General features: G+C 44.6%; 1 protein-coding gene and 1 long non-coding RNA gene across 4 annotated transcripts in view; one reads left to right on the forward strand and one right to left on the reverse strand.

The window, feature by feature from the left end:
* Positions 1-18,614, forward strand: part of LOC144768328 (uncharacterized) — a 106,986-nt gene that overhangs the window by 51,576 nt on the left and 36,796 nt on the right. Inside the window, exon 3 of the long non-coding RNA XR_013598531.1 lies at positions 2,599-2,821. This is a non-coding gene — a long non-coding RNA (uncharacterized LOC144768328). The remainder of the gene's footprint in view (positions 1-2,598; positions 2,822-18,614) is intronic.
* PLTP (phospholipid transfer protein) overlaps positions 1-18,614 on the reverse strand; it is a 226,440-nt gene that overhangs the window by 28,911 nt on the left and 178,915 nt on the right. For all 3 annotated transcript variants that reach the window (XM_078651904.1, XM_078651903.1, XM_078651905.1), the window contains 5 exons: positions 8,384-8,447; positions 7,976-8,067; positions 7,030-7,206; positions 2,460-2,519; positions 744-908 (listed from right to left, as the gene is read on the reverse strand). In XM_078651904.1, coding sequence (XP_078508030.1) covers positions 744-908; positions 2,460-2,519; positions 7,030-7,206; positions 7,976-8,067; positions 8,384-8,447 — 558 coding nt within the window. The remainder of the gene's footprint in view (positions 1-743; positions 909-2,459; positions 2,520-7,029; positions 7,207-7,975; positions 8,068-8,383; positions 8,448-18,614) is intronic.

The following is an 18,614-nucleotide window of genomic DNA, read 5'->3' on the forward strand; positions in this document are numbered from 1 at the left end:
CCGTCACAGCCACATCTCTGCCTACCTGAGAGACCTGCACTGGCTCCCCGTCAGCAAGAGGATCACGTTCAAGCTCCTCACCCACGCACACAAGGCTCCACGACATGGGCCCCAAATACCTCAACAATCGCCTCACGTTCTACACACCCACCCGCCAGCTCCGTTCCGCCAGCCTCGCCCTCGCGACGGTCCCACGAATTCGCAGAACCACCACCGGAGGAAGATCTTTCTCCTACCTGGCGGCCAAGACATGGAACTCCCTCCCCACCCACGTACGGCTGACCCAGGACCATCTCTCCTTCAGGAAGCAACTCAAGACCTGGCTCTTCGAGCAGTAGCAGCACCCCCCCCTCACCTTGAGACCCTAGCGTGTGAGTAGCGCGCTCTATAAATGTGTTTGATTGATTGATGTGGAGAGATCTGCACAAATGAATAAAGGGACATGCTGTGAAACAAACTTAGGAACAATAGCATTAAGCAGGCTCTAGAATTGTAAGGCAAATTTCAGCCCAAAGTTAGGGGGGTGATTTCATGCCAAACTTGACTTTGAATCAATAGCAGCATTTGAGAGCATTGCGGACAGTCCTTCTTTATAGAATGAATCCTGAGAGTCAGAACATGGTACAGAAACACATGAGATAGAGCATTGCACAGCAAGTTATTCCTTGTTTGAAGCCAGAAGCCAGGTCTGTGTCTTCCAGTGCCCTTTCATTAACAGATTGTGAAAGCTTTGAACTCCTTACCATGGTCATGCTGGACAGCTGCACAGCTGGTAAGTTGCTGGGTACGAGGTAGATGCTCAGTGTGGAGGAGACGGTCACTGTAGTACCTGTAGGTTTGATAGTGAAGCGTGGGGGTGCGGATACCTCAAGAGAGAGTAGCATTGGGGCCTCGACAACAGAAGGATTCTATGTAAAAGGAAAGAGGCAAGCTTGGTGAGCAGATCAGGATCAACAATCATGGGTTTCAGTCAAATACACAGTGTACTCATGCAAGAGAAAGTGGTAGACAAACGACAAAGAGTCAAGAGGATATGCAACACAAGTCAATTTCTGACTCAAATACTGACTCGTCTAATGGATTGTATTCAGATGGAAATTGGGAACCAGATGGTGCTTGAAAGAGAAGGCAGAATGTGTGGTACGTGATTTGAAATTCTAGTATTCAATGTTTTTAGAGGAGATGTAGAGTTAGCAACATATGGAAGAGGTTTGGAGGAGATTACAGAACTTAGAAACACTGTAGGTGTTCTGGGCAGAAGAAGAAAACAGTGATGGAGAATTGGCTAAAGGCGATGGAGTGCTTGACAGTCCATGCAAGAAGAGTCCACAGAAGAGGTGAAGGGAGTTGTCCAGTGGGTAGGCGAGAAGATAGAGCTCTACAATATATATTTATAAAAGTTGGTGCATTCGACAGTAAGTGGAAGAGGTGTATGGGAAAGGTAATGGAACTCTGTTTGGTTTAAAGAAGCAGTGATGGAGATGTGAGCAGTGACAGGATGAGGTAATGTAGAGCTGTCATCTCTATATGGAAGAAATTATGGAAGTGATGGCAGCATATGGAAGAGGTGGTCAATAGACAGCTTATGGAAGAGATGCGTTGGCTCTAAACCCTGCATAGAAGAGGTGGTGGTTCTCTGAACAGTGTATGGAAGCGGCCATGGAGCTCGGGACAGCATAAGTAAGAGGTGATGGAGCTCTGAACGGTGACAAGAGGAGGTAATAGAGAGCTGTGTGAGGTAGCAGAGGTCCATTCACTATTTGGTTGAAATGATGTAAGAGATAATGGAGAACCAGTGTATGGCATTGATACTGGAGCTGTTAGTGTAAGGAAGAGGTGCTGGGGCTCTGATTAGTGTATACAAGAGATGATGGAACTCCAGTTTAAAAAAGAGGGGAAGGACCACTCTTGAGAGTGTCTGCCAAATATGAGGAGAGCTAGACTTTGTACTGAAGAGGTGGTGGAGAGCTCTGGACACAGTGACTAAAAGATGTGATGGAACACTGGTCGTTTTATGGAAGAAGAGATGGACCTCTGAACATTTTATGGTCATCTGGACAGGTTATGGAAGAAGAGATGCATAGTATGTCCATAGAAGATGGGGCAGAACTCTGGGCAGAACATTTAAGAGATGATACGATTTGGAGAAAATACAGAAGTCATGGTAGAACTATGGACCAAAGTAGGGAAAGGGAGGTGGAGAGTTCTGCACTGTGTGTGTAAAATATGATGAAAGCAGGATATTATATTGTGTGGAGGAGGCAAAAGCGTACACTGAACAGTGGACTGGAAGAGGATAGCAATGAAGAGCTGAAAATTTACTGAATGAGAATCTTAGGCCCTAGAGAGCGTGGAGGAATTGGATGGAAAGCTGGATACTAATTGAAATGGGTGACGAAAAATTAGCCATTGAAAAAGGCGAACCTCCTTGTCTCTATTGTATGTTAATACTTTCTCACCAGCAGCATGATGCTCCCAAAGTATGTGGTCCTCAGCAGCACTTCCAGATCCTTTGGCATCTGCAGAAATGAGAAAATATGGTAAAACACTAATGAACTTCTGTTGTAATTTGTTATTGTATTTCTGTACTCTTCATAGTTCGATGACCCCTATAACAGCAACATCTTTGGTACTGGTGTTATTCTCATTGCATCAAGGAACTGCATACCTGATATCAGAAGAGTATTAATTTCCACAGTTCAACAACTCCTGTGCCTGCACATGGTTTTTGTCCAGTGTCGACGGACTTCATAAAGGTGAACATCAGCTTTTACTGACACCCGGTATCAAGCAATGGTGTACCAGAGCGATCGATTGTGAGGTATTCGTATACTCATGTGTAATATTATTGCAGTATTATTACACGGTGCATGTTGTAGTGTACTTTAGTTAACCTTACCCTTGAGATTTGTGTATTTGCAAACCTTTTCTGGGACCATTGACCGGTGATTTACAACATGAGTGTTTTTACCAGAGAAAAATATTGGTGAATTGAAACAAAATGTGTAGTTTCACACATTAAATGACAATTTATCATATATGAAACTGCACATGCAGACATTTCTCCCCATGCTTTCCAGTACAACTACACAAATGTTGTCCAGGAGAGCACCTGGAAACCTCTGACTGCCGTAGGTGTCCAGGAGTACTCTGGGAAACCTTTGTGAAATCCCTGAATTCAGAAATATGCACCTATGAGAGGGCAGATTTTCAACCCTTTTCTCTGAATTGTACCACAGTACTCCCCCGCCTCTTATCCTAAACCTAACCATATGTATAACCCTCATCATAAGGCTAATTTCAGCATGAACACTTTCTAATTAATGTTACATTGATATTTTTTAAGCATGCTGATAACTTAAATTGTGTCAGTGGTCTTTATTTACTTCTTCATTATTGCCAACTATATGACTTCACTACCACATGTCTTCATCTTGGATGCTTCTTTAGGGTATTTCTTACCAATAGTGGTATTATTTTTGCGCAATACCCCTCAATGTAAATCGACAAATGAACTGAACGTGAGTTCTTTTTTGAATGACCGGCATCACCAAACCAGGGCAGTTACCACTTTCTCTCTTCCCAATTTCATTAGGAAAGAAAACCAAGCAGCACCCTCCTAAATTAAGTGTTTATTTACACAGTCTGTGAGAATTAAAAAGCAACTTGTTTTTTCTCCTTCTAGTCAAAGCAGCACATCAAATAATAAATAGTAAGCTAGTAAGTAATCAACTGCAAGCACAAATCAAAGAGGTATTCTTTTGCAATCTGTGTTTTTGACCTATTCGAACTACTAAAAATCCCTCATCAGTATCCTTAATGAGGTTGCTCTCACAAATTTTATTGGAACTTCCTGTCTGGATAGGTGACCTACCTGAGGACCTTAAGACAGCGAGGCAATGTTGGAGGAGGAGTGTTGAACGAGCGGGCATGAAATTGCCATATGCTCCCGATATACCGCTCTCCGTGTGTGAAGCGATTTCCCATGGGGGCTCTTGGCAGGCACTGAGTGAATGGTAAGAGAGAGGGCTTGCGACTCTTGGGGACCTATATGAGGATGGAACTATGCTGCCCTTCCACATACTGCAGGAGCGGTTTGACTTGTGAGGAGGGGACTTCTTGCTGCATGTGGCCCTTACGGCGGCTATACGGGCGCACTGGAAGAAAGGCCAGACTGAGCCCAGAACTTCCTTGGCTTGTCAGTATATTGTGACTGCAGCAGGTAAGTATAAGGCAGTCACGTGCCTTTACAGGCGCATGACTCTAGAGAGGCTCACTCCCTTGGATGCTCTTAAACTCAAATGGGAAGTGGATGTGGGAGATGAGATACCAGATAGGACTTGGGCTGATGTACTCACGCAGATGTGGAAGAGCACCAGGAACGCTCGGTTTCAGTTGGTGCTTTTCTATATATTGCACAGGACTTACCTTACCCCGGTGAAAATCAAATCATATTTTAACACGGAGTCGGATGAATGTCCGCGCTGTAGACGGGAGGGAGCGGATTTCCCACATATGATATGGGGGTGCCCATTGTTTGCAAATTATCAGACGGAGGTGGTTGACCTGTTGAAAGTAGTGACGGATAGAGGCTTGGACCCGGCCTTGGGAACATGCATCTTGCACTGGTTTCCTCATACGGTTAAAACCAAAATCACTAGCAAATTTATAGACATGGGGTTATTGCTGGCCAAGAGAGAAATCACGATGCACTGGAAAGCGAGAGCGGCCTCTAGCATAATCCGATGGAGGGAAGAATTCAATAAATCGGCAGAATGTGATGGGATAGTGAGGTTGCAAATGGCAAAGAGATCAGGGAGCGAGAGGGCGCTGGAAGAGACCAGGTCATGAGAGCACTTGGTGGGATTATTGAAGGATCCAGACAGTGATAGTGAGGATGATTATGCACCCTTGCACGGGGGCCGGAACAACACATCACAAACTCACCACAGTGAAAACGGAAAATAGCTTGAGGCGCGTAAGATAGGAAATCAGGGGCAAGGAGCCACGCACATGTTCACATCCTTGGACCATGGAACTAATTTTATGTATGTCATGGTGATGGATGTTACTGTACGTTTCAATACTAGTAGCGACATGCCTGGGGGGAGGGAAGATGAGAGGGGAGAGGGAATGCTGGAATTTGTGTTGATTAGATTTGATTGTTTATGTGTCATATCGGGTATATTAACGGGTAGGCTTAGTTTAAAGGCAGGGGCTGAAATGATTATTCTGTTTGGAATTTGGTTTTCCTTAACTTTACATTTCTCGTGTTTTTGAATGTTTTATGAGAGATATTTCATGGGGAGGTGTGATCGGGATTTTTTTAGATTATGGGCTTGAATAATTATACGGGCATTTGAGAGTTACACTGCCAGGAACTGACAAAGATTTGAACCTACTAGATGTAATTGAAAAACCAATAAAGTTTGTTTAAAAAAAAAATCCGTATCCTTAAGGAAATTGTATGAGAGCTCAATGCAATCCAATCGACAGCCATAACCTGACTGGACCTCTCAGTTGCATACAGCACGGATTGACTGTTTCATCTTTGCCCATAGCCTTAAATTATTGGGGTCTAAAGGATCTGCCCTTGCTTGGGTGAAGCAATTCCTCCATAATCATACTCAACAAATAACGGAGTGATTCCATCAGACATAAAGGCATTCCTTGTGAGTCTCGAAGGATCTTCTATATCCCTTGGCTCTTAAGCGTATATGTGCATCTGTTGCCTAATGCAATTGAGAAATCTGAGATCCCATCCCAAAGCTATGCAATCGCCGTAAAGATTATGATCTGTTTAGACGAAAACAGTGAAAACAGGACAGACCTACCTGCATGCCTCGCTTCTTCTCAGGAGTGGATGAAAGGTGACCTATGACTAAACAGCTTAAAAATGGAAATACTACATGACCACTAACTCTCATTTATTTCACATGGGAATGGTGTGACTTGAAGTGCACACTTCCACTTAATATGCTCAGCAAACTAACACTTGTGCTCAGCTTTCATCCTCAAGTGGACCTTGTTAGTGCATTAGAATTATCACACCATGCTTATTGCCTTATAGGACCAAAAAGACCCACTCCTCCAATTGCAACTAGTGAGACCTGCCAGGCCACAAGATAACATCAGGATTAAAAAAGTTGGATAACATCCCCATAAAATTCGAAATGTACCCAACTGCCAGTCAAAGACAGGGTGACATTCGAGATGTTTTGCATTACTCAAACACCATGCTGGTCTCTGTTCACTAACTGCAAGCCCTCTCGCCTGAGATCGAACTTTGAGTTTTAATTAGACAAGATGGAGAAAAACTAAAAGAACCAATGTTTCCCCTCTTCACATAATATCAGGGCACAGGGCTTCCCAAGGATTCATTCAGAGTGCTGGAATCCCACTGGATCAGTCCAGAGAGCCCCATGAGGCTTCATAGTGTTGACAGCTCATAGTATCAACAGAATTCAGTGCTAATGGCTCATTCTATCAAGGTATAGTGCCCTCTGGGGGTTCAGAGTGCTGACATATCATAGTATCAAGGCGTAGTGCCCACTCAGTATTCAGAATCTGACATATCATAGTATCAAGGTGTAGTGTCCACTCAGTATTTAGAATCTGACATATCATAGTATCAGGGTGTAGTGTCCATTCAGTATTCAGAATCTGACATATCATACAATCAAGGTGTAGTGTCCACTCAGTATTCAGAATCTGACATATTATAGAATCAAGGTGTAGTGTCCACTCAGTATTCAGAATCTGACATATCATAGTATCAAGGTGTAGTGTCCACTCAGTATTCAGAATCTGACATCACATGTCTCAAGGTACAGAGCCATTTGAGGCTGTCATCACAGTGTCAGGCCATGGGGATTCCTATCGCCATGGGTCTGAGCATCTTGAAGGATAATGTTATAGACCTTTCTCTATCCTGGGAGTGTTAAAGTTTTATAGTATTTGGGCACATAGCTACCTGTAAGCTGCACTGTACATCCTTTACAGAATTATGCCCCGTCGCAGCTTACTCACCCTCTCACCAGAGATGTCGAGCCGCAGCACTCCGGCTTTGTAATAGGCATACATCGCCGAATCAAAGAAATATTCAGACAATGCTACATATACCATCCTCTGGTCATCTTTTATAACAGGGTAGACGGCCTCGTTGGGGATGGTGTCGTTTTCATTGGGGAGATGGTAGAACATTCCCTGGGGAGCAAAATACGAGATGGGGTCAGGCACCATGAGCGGCATATGCAAAACAAAAGAGAAAACTAGAACAGTGTGCTGAAGTAAAAGGCATGAGTTATGTATCAGGCGAGATGGCAGTGTGTAGAATGAGAAGTGGTAAATGCCCTTATACCTCTAAGATCTTTTCAAGGAATGCAGCTTGAACCTGGTGATCTGATTGAGTGTTCACACTAGGTGTATAATAGCCTGGTTCAAATAAATAAGAATATTTCAAACATAATAAATAGACATAGGCAACCTGTCCTCTGATTCTTAAATCATCTTGCCACTTACAATGTGGTGAAATCCATGTAGTGAAATCTGTGTCAAAAGTTATACATAATTTGGTAAAAGACTAGCACTACCATGTTCCTAAATCTATGGAGCAACTGCATGTCCCTAATTAGTTGGTCGAACAACCTGATGCAACCTGCCTCTAAGGATAAGAAGAAGCAGGTTCTCCATGACCAGGAACAGTCTGACTACAAAGTGCTAGAGGAGTCTGTACCTAGCAACCAAGGGAATCCTGTCCTTAAGAAAATCGAATGTACCTATAACAACCAACAGCAACCTGTCTCTAATGGTGTATAGCAGCTTGTAAATTATGTCCAGAGACAATTAGTGCCTACTGACATCAAAAACACCTGTTCCTAAGAACCAGTAACTTACACCTTCTGAATTGTAACTTTATGGTCACATTACTCTTTTCCTCAACATGGTCCTTCCCTGGAAATTTCCAGGATCTTACCTTGAAATCCATCTCCAGACTATCTTTAGTCACAACAGGGTCATTCAGGAGTGAGTAATCGATACCAATGTAATCGTCCACAGGATTCCTCACTGTTCAAAAAGAGAGATTCTCAATTAATTGGCCCTTCATCCCAGGAAAAAGACATGAGTCTATGACAAATCACACAGGTCCACCAAGGAAAGAGTAATTTCCACCGTTCCCTCAACCATGGGATTAACTGAGAGCACGATCGATTCATTAGGATTGTTAAGCACTTAGGCCAATATTATGTCTAGAAGTTAATACTATCATGCAGCGACGTAGCTAAGATCAGTGCAGTCGTTGAGGCTTGCTGCTAGGACAGGTTTATGGATTCTTACACGGAGTCCAGTATGATACTAAGTCTCATTGGCGGGACTTACTTACCTGGCACGGTGTCCAGCAGAGAGTTTAACAGTACCATTCCAGCATGGTTGAGCGCAGGACAAATCTGCAATGAAAACACAGGGTCATGAATCCATGCTACAGCAGAGCAAAAGGGGAACAAGCGATAGCACAATACTGGGAATTGAAACAGCACTGATTCTCAGCACGTTTTGTGTATTTCAAGTGCAACATCGTTGTTGGGAATGCACGCAACGCCTCCACAGCTATAGAAGACAATACTGTTGGACCAGAAAGGGTTTCATCACAGCAGGTCCATGCATCAGCTCACGCAGTTGCTGGCATTTGTAAATTGCTTTCTGATTTGTTAGTGAATAGCAGTGGCCACTCTGTAGTGTGGGTTACTAGAGAGAGGAATTCCTCAACGTTTCATCTCTTAATAACTTTGTACCAGTTTGATGAATCTCCGCAAAACTTTCCAAACCTATTCCATCTTGAACATTGGCAGATGATCGCAAGTTTTACAGTGATAGGTCAAAGGGGCACAAAGAGAAAGAGCGGGTACCAAAATGCGTTTTTTCCCCCAATGCATTTTCTATAGACTTTTTGTATTGACGTAGAAGCCAAACAGCCAGTTGGGCTTGGTTGAAATTTGGCAGGATTATATATCATGGTGTGCAGATGATCCATTTTGAGGTTAGAGGTATGTATTTTCTATGGTATAAGTGCATAAATCTTAATGATACCAGGGTATTTTTCAAAACTACAGTATTACATGATAAAGACAAGACATATCATTGGCTAATGACTAACACTACAAAAGTCAAAGTCAGTCATGTTGTTTTTAGTGCAATTTGGTTGTGTTCTGGGTTAGGGCGTAAAATACAGGGAAATAGCAGGTTTTAGATTTGTTCCTACATATTACTATTTAATTTAAGTAGCAATAGGTAGAAGAAAAATAATTATAATGTTTAATACTTTGAAAAAAAACAATTACAGAGTACCGCAAAACTGCCTTGGAAGTACTGCAGTACAACAAAAATAAAAATATCAGTACACCATAAATCTTTTAACAAGATATAGAAAAATAAAAATAATTGTCTATGCCTAATAGCACTTTAATAAAGTGGTAATAGGTAGGGAAAAAGGAAAAACACCTACTAGTTACCTATATATAAGACCCAAACCCAAAATACAGCCAAACTGTACGAAAAACTGATATAATGCCTTCCCATCGGCATGTAGCGTGGTATACCACAAAAGGACTGCTGTATACTGTGGCACAATGTGTCACTAACACCTAGATTTATTACTGAATTGCTTTACCCTTGCGTCACACATGGTTTCACATGGCCAACGCAATACTTAAGAGAGATTTACAAAACAACGTAAGGCCACCATGCAAGGCCCTGCGTTGGTTCATAAAACTGGATAAACACAAGGCGGCGCAAATTGTTATCTTGCGATACTTTTCATGCCATATTCTGCATTCTTCCTAATTGCATATACATCTGTATACCACTCCATTCCATGCCACTCCACACCTCATCACTCCACTGTATGCTATTCCATTGTGCGACACTCCACTGCACTCTACGCCACTACACTATATACCACTCCATTGTATGTCATTACAGTATAAGCTACTCGACTCTACGCCTCTTTAATGTAATCAACTACACTATATGCCACTACACTCTATGCTGTTCCACTGTACACACTTCCACTCTACTTCACTCAACTGTATGGTATTTTACTCTACCCCACTCCTGTGTACGTCATTGCAATGCACACTACACAACTCTACGCCAATTCACAGTACGCAACTCCACTCTGCCATTACAATGTGTGCAACTCCACTGTATGGCATTCCACTTTATCCCACTTCACTGTGCACCACTCCTGTTTACGCCACTCCACTGCACGCTAATCCAGTATACGGTATTCCACTTTATGCCACTCCACTGTACGATCACTCCAATCTACGCTATTCTACTGCATGCTACTCCACTGTAGCCCAGTCCATTGTACGCTATACCATTGTATGCCACTCCACTGTAGGCCAACCCACAGTATGCTATTCCACTGTATGCTACTGCAGTGTACGATGCTCTAATCTATGCCATTCCATTGTAGGCTATAGCATTGGATGGTATTCCACCCTATGCCCCTCCATTCTACCCAACTGTATGGCATTCAGTCTATGCCAGCCCACTGTACACTACTCCACTTTGCGCTATTCCACTGTACCCCAACCCATTCCACGCTATTACACAGTACCCAGCTCGACGCCATTCAACTGTTATTTCACTACCCCACTCCACTGTATGCCATTGCAGTCTACACCACTCCTTGCTATACTATTAAACTTTGTGCAACTCACTCTATGCCACTCCACTGTATGTTATTTCACTCTACCACACTCCACCATATACCACTGAAGTGTACGCCACTCCACTGCTCTGTATGCTACTCTACTATATGCTATTCCATTCTACGCTACTCTACACTATTTCAGTGTATGCCACTCAACTCTACACCACTCTATCCTGCGCTATTCCATTGGCCAACACTCTACTCTATGCCACTTCACTGTATTATATTTCACTCTACCCCACTCCCGTGTATGCCACTCCAGTGTATGCTACTCGTTTCTGTGCTACTCCCCTGTATGCTACAGCACTTTGCACTTCTCCATCCTAAGCTATTCCACTCTACACCACTGCAATGAACGCTATTCCACTGTACGACATTCCAGTGTATGCCACTCCACTCTACGATGCTCCACTTTTCACTATTTCACTGTATTCCACTCCATTAAACAGTAGTCCACTCTACACCACTCCAAAGAATCCACTCCAATATACACTACTCCATTCCGCACTATTACAGTGGACAATACTCAACTCTGCCCCTCCATTGTATTAAATTTCACTCTATCACACTCCAGTGTATGCCACTTCAGTGTACAGAACTCCATTGTATGTTACTGCACTATACTTTATTCCACTGTATGGCACTCCACTCTTTGACAATCCACTGTACACTGTTCGACCATGTTCCACTCTGCTGTACACTACTCCACTCTATGCCAGTCCACTGTATGCCACTCTACTCTACCTGACTACATTGTACGATATTTCATTGTATGTCACACCACTGGAAATCACTCTACTGTATGCTATTCCACTCTAACCCAGTCCCACTCCAATGTATGCCACTGCAGTCTACCTACTCCATTGTATGTATACCACTCTAATGTACACCATTCCACTCTATGCCACTCAATTGTACGCTATTCCATTGGATGCCTCTCTGGTCTATGGCTACTGTATTCTATTCCACTCTACCCCACTAGACTGTGGTATACCTCACTAGACTGTACATCACTCCAGGCTACAGCATTACATTATACTCCTGTGCACTATATGCTACTCTACTATATGCTATTCCACTCTATGACACTGTACTGTTATGTTATGTTATGGTATTTTTATTTATACCGCGCACAGCTGCCCCAGCGAAGGGGCATCCTGGCGCTTTGACAAGGTAAACACAGCACAACACTAAAAACTCAGAAGGGCAAAAGGAACATCAGAAAGCTAAGCAAATAAAAGAGTCTTGACGGCCCATCTAAACTGGAGAAGGTCGTCAATCGCCCGGAGATGTGGAGGGAGAGAATTCCACCACTTAGCCGCGAGCACACGAAAAGAGCGACCACCTGCTCTGGCCAGTCTAAAGCGCGGAACCACTGCCAGATTCTGACCCAGAGATCTGAGGGTGCGCGGGGGAACATACGGTGTCAGCAAATTCTCCAAGATTTGGGGAGACATACCTTTGAGGATTTTAAACGCAAGGCAAAGAACCTTGAATTTGATCCTTTGGGGTATGGGGAGCCAATGGAGTGAGAGCAGAGATTTGGAAACCGAACACCTCCTTGGCAGGCCAATCACCACTCTGGCTGCAGCATTTTGATCTCGCTGCAGCCGGGTGAGTTCTGCCTGGTTAATCCCGGCTAACAGCGAGCTGGCATAGTCCAGCCAGGACAGCACTGATGCTTGAACCACCAGTTGCCTGGATGATGCATCAAAAAATTTAAGAATAGGTCTAAGCCCTCTAATGATGCCATAGCAAGAAGCTGCCACCTTCTTGGTATGACAGATGAAACCGAGGGTCGGATCCAGCCATACCCCCAGATTTTTTATCTCTGATGCTGGGAGGGGGGTCGCACCTAGTTCAGAGGGCCACCACTTGTCACTCCACAACGCCACCTGCTTACCGACCACCATAACCTCAGTCTTCTTGGTATTTAACTGGAGACAGTTGGAATTCATCCAGTTAGCCACTGCCCATAGCCCGTCGCAGAACCTGGGAGCCTCCATGTCTGAGTCCCCACTCAGCGTGACCGCCAGCTGCGTGTCATCAGCATACGAGACCATCGTCAAGCCCCATTGCTTGACGACCGCAGCCAGCGGCCTCACATAAAGATTGAAAAGAGTGGGACTCAGCGATAAACCCTGTGGGACCCCCAGGGTTAATGGGTACGATTTAGACTTGCCGGGCGGAATCGCAACCTGGAATGACCTTTCCGTCAGGAAGGATCGAAACCAGCATAGGGCGGAGCCCGAAACACCCACTTCCTCAAGTCGCTGGAGCAGGATCCTGTGCGAGACAGTGTCGAACGCGGCCCTAAGATCTAATAACAGTAGTGCCGCCGTCCGACCCGCATCAAGCACAGACCGCAGGTGTTCGATCATAGAAAATAGGGCCGTCTCCGTGCTATGGCCCGCACGGAACCCATTCTGAGTAGGGTCAAGAATGTTAGCCCTAGTAAGATGGTCTGTAAGGATGCCGTTTACATGGGCCTCAGCGACTTTCGTAGCCCAAGGAAGCAAGGAGATGGGGCGGTAGTTCTCAGGTTTAAGGGGGTCAAGGGTAGCCTCTTCAAAATAGGTGTGACTACAGCCTGCTTCCACCTAATGGGAACAATCCCAGATGAAAGTGACAGATTGATCAATGAGAGCACCGGAGTTCGGCATAGCGGCGCCATATTCTTAAGTTGGGCCGGTTTCAACGGATCTACCGGGGATCCAGACTTGATTTTAAGGCTCAACGAGTCAAAAGCCTCCATGGATAGGGAGGTCATTCGCTGTCACTCAATACACAACTCAATAAACAACTAACCAGACCAGGGGTTAAAGAACCCTTCGAGAAAGTTCGGTAAATGGCATGAACTTTCTCAAGAAAAAAGGAGGCGAAAGCCTCACAGTGGGAATCTGAGCAGATTTCCGCCGTTGTTGTCCTCTTGGCCATCAGATCCTTTAATACCTTAAAAATGAGTTTCGTAGGATTTGCACTGTTCTGAAACTCTTGAGCATAAAAGGCTGCTCGTGTTCTACACACCACCCTATTATAGATTTTCGTTTTAGCAAGGTAACTTGCTTTTAATGCAGGGTCAAACGATTTTCTCCATAGTCTCTCAGCCTGTCTGCAGGCTCTTTTGAGAGACGCCAAGGCATCATCATACCATGGACTCGGCTCTTTAGGACAGCACCTAGACCATGACACAGGGATCAACGAGTCCAGAGCACGGGAGATCCACTCACAAAAAGAGTCGTATCCATGGTTAACATCAGTGAGAGGGCCTAGCGGTGTCTCCTCTAACAGATGGTAGAAGTCCTCCAGATTTAATTTGTTCCAGTGACGCTTAGGAACTAATCTATCATAAGATGTAAAAGGAGGTTCCAACATAGGGCATATCACTTTCACCAGCATATGATCTGTCCAGACCATCTGAATGGGACGGATAACCCTAACTTCCTCCATATTAGAGAAGAAAGGGTCATGGATGTGCCCATTTCTATGCGTGGGGGAAGTGACCAGCTGGGAGAGCTTTAAGGCCTCTAGATCGGTCAGAAAACTCCTAATGGAGGGCAAAGAGGGGCAGTCCAAATGAAGATTGAGATCTCCAATAACGTTAAAATTGGCACACCCTAGTGCCTCCGTACTAATTAAATCTGGAAGAGCGGCCCTGAAGGCAGAGTCGCAACCCAGAGGGCGATAGATTAACAGACCGGAAAATGTGAAGTGGTGACTAAACGAGATTTTAAAAAGAGCACTTTCACATCCTGGGAGTTTGACGGTCTTCCACTCGCACGGATAACACAGCTTAACAGCCAGAGCAATGCCTCCCCCCCTGGTGACACGATTAAGGGTGAAGATGGATAATCTGGGGGGAAGGCCAAATTCAATATGGAAGAGTCCGAATCCTGAAACCAGGTTTCGGTCAGGAAAAGCACATCTGGAGAATCATCTTTAAGGAGATCATATATCTCCCGATAGTGCTTTACCAGTGATCTGACATTTAAGCTCCAAATGTTCAGGTCAGGTGATCCTGCCTTTCTTTTACGTACAGGTGGCAGCTCCAATGATCGAAGCAGAGAGGGAGTGTCTAATGTCCAACCACCACAACTGCAACGGTGTGGGCCACATAACGGGTCCACAGGCAAAAGATCACAGTGGGATATACGATCCCGAAAGGACAGCAGATCATCCCATGAATACCTGATAGTAGGTCGAGTTATGGTGGGAAGCGTCCTATCCAAAGTCCTGCCGCGACCCGCGCTACCTTAGCGCTGACGGGCGCAGACGGGCAGGACTCTGGCACGACTCAGGCGCAGAGAAGGCGCGCCCGCTGCGCGATCCTGCTGCGCTTAGTAGGGAGCTTTAAGTAAGCGTCCCTCTGGTCATCCGGAGCACTAGACCGCTCGCAGGTGACGCCCACTAACAGTCCACACCACTCTAAGATGGCGCCTAAAAACTTCCCCACCCCAGGAACCGGACCCGCTAAACAGCGGTGAGTGCCGATTACAGTGCGAGTGAGGGTGAAATCGTAGTTAAAAACAGGGGAAAAGGCAAAAGCAACTCAAGACAACACAAATAGCAAAAAGGTAGATTAAAAATAGCAACGCGGCAGATGAAGCGCGGAGCGCAGTGCGGTGTGCAAGTACCTCGTCCACTACACCTGTACTCCACTACACTCACAACCGTGTATGCCACTCCACTTGTGTCACTCGACTCTATATACATCCACTATATGAAACTCTACTACACTTTATGGTTCTCTACAACACTCTACTCCACTCTATGCCCATACACTCCACCGTCCAACTTTAGACTCCACTCTATACCTGGACACTCCATTGTACAAAACTCTTTTCCACTAGCTGACACTTTTGAATACTTTATGACACAGCACTCCACTCTAATATAGGAGATGCCACTCCAATTTATAATAATGAAATTAAATTGTAATTTATAAAGCGCACTACTACTCATGGGTGTCTAGGCGCTAGAACCTTCTAGCAGATAAAGTGAGTAAAGACAATAGTTTTAACCAACCATAAAAGTGAAAGGAGCTGGTGAAAACAGACATGAAAAAAACAAACCCCATTAATTGTTGAACAACCATGTTTTGAGATCCTTGTGAAGGGTAAGTAGGTTGCTGATACATTTTAGCTTGAGGGGCATTGAGTTCCAAAGTTTGGCAATAGCCACTGCAAAACTCCTGCCTCCCCAAGTGGCTTTCGTAACTTTTGTTACAACCAAATTAGCCAGAGCGGATGATCTTAATATTATGGTTGGGGTGTACCATTGAAAAAGCTGGCAAATAGATTCCCATCCCTGGAGATGATGGGCCTTAAAGGCTATACATAGGGATTTGTAAATCACCTGCTTTTCCAACGGAAACCAGTGGGGGGAAGACAGAGATTTGGAGACCGACTGATGTTTTGGTATCCCAAGAAGTAGTCTAGTTGCAGCATTTTGGACCATCTGGAGCTTATGCAGTGCTTTCTTGAGGGTGGGAAGAAACAGCCCAATGCAATAATCAATTTTCTGCCTGTCGACTGGGCGGAAAAGGTGCATAATATGGTGGCGGTGTCTGCAAGACACCGCCATCCATATTATGATGCAGGCAGAGAACTGCCTTTCCGTGGTGGCGTTGCCGCCATGGAAAGGCAGGCAGTTCTTGCTTTTGGGGGCCCGTTGCGGGCCCAAGGGTGATGGGGGGGAAAGGGGTGCTCATGGCGGGTGCACATGGGGCATACCTATTGCACCCCCTACATTTGCATGCACAAGGTGGCAGGCACCGCGGGGTGCCTGTCACATTGTGCATGCAAATGCACAACATGCTTTTTTAACACTGCGGCAGGTGCTGCTTACAGCACCGCCCGCCGCAATGTAAAAAATGCGGGATGCGCCCGCCAGTGTGGCGGGCACATCCTAATACACATGGCGGGACCGCCGCAACTTCAGCGGTCGGTCCCTGGCTCCCTTGCGACCAACCGCCATTGTAATAGGCCCTTAAGTCTTCGGTTAACGACACCACAATGTTGGCAGTCCTATCTAAGTCTTCGGTAAACAACACCACAATATGGATGTCGTCAGCATATGAGACAACAGAGAACCCAAAACTTTTAATCAGCAACGCTAAAGGTGTAAAGTATACATTAACTACTCAGTGCTGTGCCTTGCGGAACACCACTGGGTAGTGTAAAGGATGACAAGCTGTAACCATTTAATTCCACAAATTGAACTCTATCTGTGAGAAAAGATTGCAAAAGTATAAGGGCAGCGCCTCTAACACCTAGCTCATGTAAACAATTGGTGAGAAGAGATCCAACAAAATCAAGGCTGTGTTACCTCCCTTGTCCAAGGATTTATTAACATATTCAGAAGCTGTGATCAGAGCTGACTCCGTACTATGTTGGCTTCTAAAGCTTTCTCTATCATCTTAGCAGGAAAAGGAAGCCGGGATATTGATCTGAAATTACTGGGCTTATCTACATCTAAGTTTGAAAACCGGGAGACTAGATTTTAATTTCTACTTTTTAGGAAAATATCCTGATAGGAACATCTGATTGAAGATCGGTAATAGATAACTAGGGACAATAGCAGGAGCTAAGTGTAAGTTTGCTTCATTCAACACTATGCAACTTTTCTCCACTCCCCGCCACTTTACAACATGCCTATAGACTCTATTATACTTTACTCCTAACTACGTTACGCCACTCCACTCGACTCTCCTCCGCTGTATGAGACTTTACCTCACTCTACACCACTCGACAACAATTCATTCTATGCAACTCCACTATACAACACACTTGTGTACTCTATGCAACTCCACTCCACAACACTTTACTACACTGTATGGCACTCTTTGACACTGTACTCCACTCTATACCCCTACACTCCACTGTACTATACTGTATACTCTGGAACAACGCTATACTCTATTGTATGCGCTCTAAGACACTCTAGACCATTATACAACACTGTACACAACGCTTTCTATGCCACAGCACGACACTTTACACCACTGAACTCTGACACAGTACTCCACTCTACGTCATTCTACATCGTTGTAGGCAAACCCACTCTAGCACGTTCTTGTAAGAAAGTGCCCCTTTTAGCATAGTTGCCCCCACTTTTTGCCAAACTGCTGACGTACTTTGACTAATGATGACCTGGGTACCTGCCAACCAGGTACCAAGGGCATATGTTCTTTTCCTAAACCGTACTTGTTGCAAAACCCAGTTGGCAACTCTCTGGCCACATGTAAGTCCTTTGTAAAAGGTACCGTAGGTACCAAGGGTACTGTTACCAGGGAACACCCCTAAGGGCTGCAGCACTTATTGTGTCACCCTTACAGGCCCTGTACCATTACACACACAAACACACACACACACACACACTGCCATTGCAGGCTGTATGTTTTGGTGCAGAAGAAAGTGAACAGTCGACATGGCACACATCCCTGTGACAATGTATGAAAGGGGGCTGCACTCAAATATTCAAACTTAGTGCAAATTTAAACCAGTGTATGTGCTGTGTCGGGATTAGTGCCTGCACACTGTGGATATGAACTGAATATGGCCTGGTGCCAAAAGGCCACCAGGGCTCCAAACACGCACAATGAAAAAAATACTCCTTTTAAACAAACTGCAGTGTATTTATCACATGAGTTTCTTCAACCAAAGTTCATTTTCTTACAATCATTGTTTACTACAAACATATCAATTTCATCAGTAAATCAGGACATCAAAGCATCATTAGTTCAATCAATGAAACTATGGAACATAATCAAAGCATAACAAAAACCCAATGCATTTCGGGGCCCTGCCCCTTCGTCAGGGGTCTGTATAAGAAAAGGGAAAGAAAAAGGAAAGGAGACCGTATTACTTTTGTTGCCAAGGGGGACAAAATGTATATA

The sequence above is a fragment of the Lissotriton helveticus genome, chromosome 7, assembly GCF_964261635.1.
Source record: "Lissotriton helveticus chromosome 7, aLisHel1.1, whole genome shotgun sequence".
In the NCBI taxonomy this organism is placed as follows: domain Eukaryota; kingdom Metazoa; phylum Chordata; class Amphibia; order Caudata; family Salamandridae; genus Lissotriton; species Lissotriton helveticus.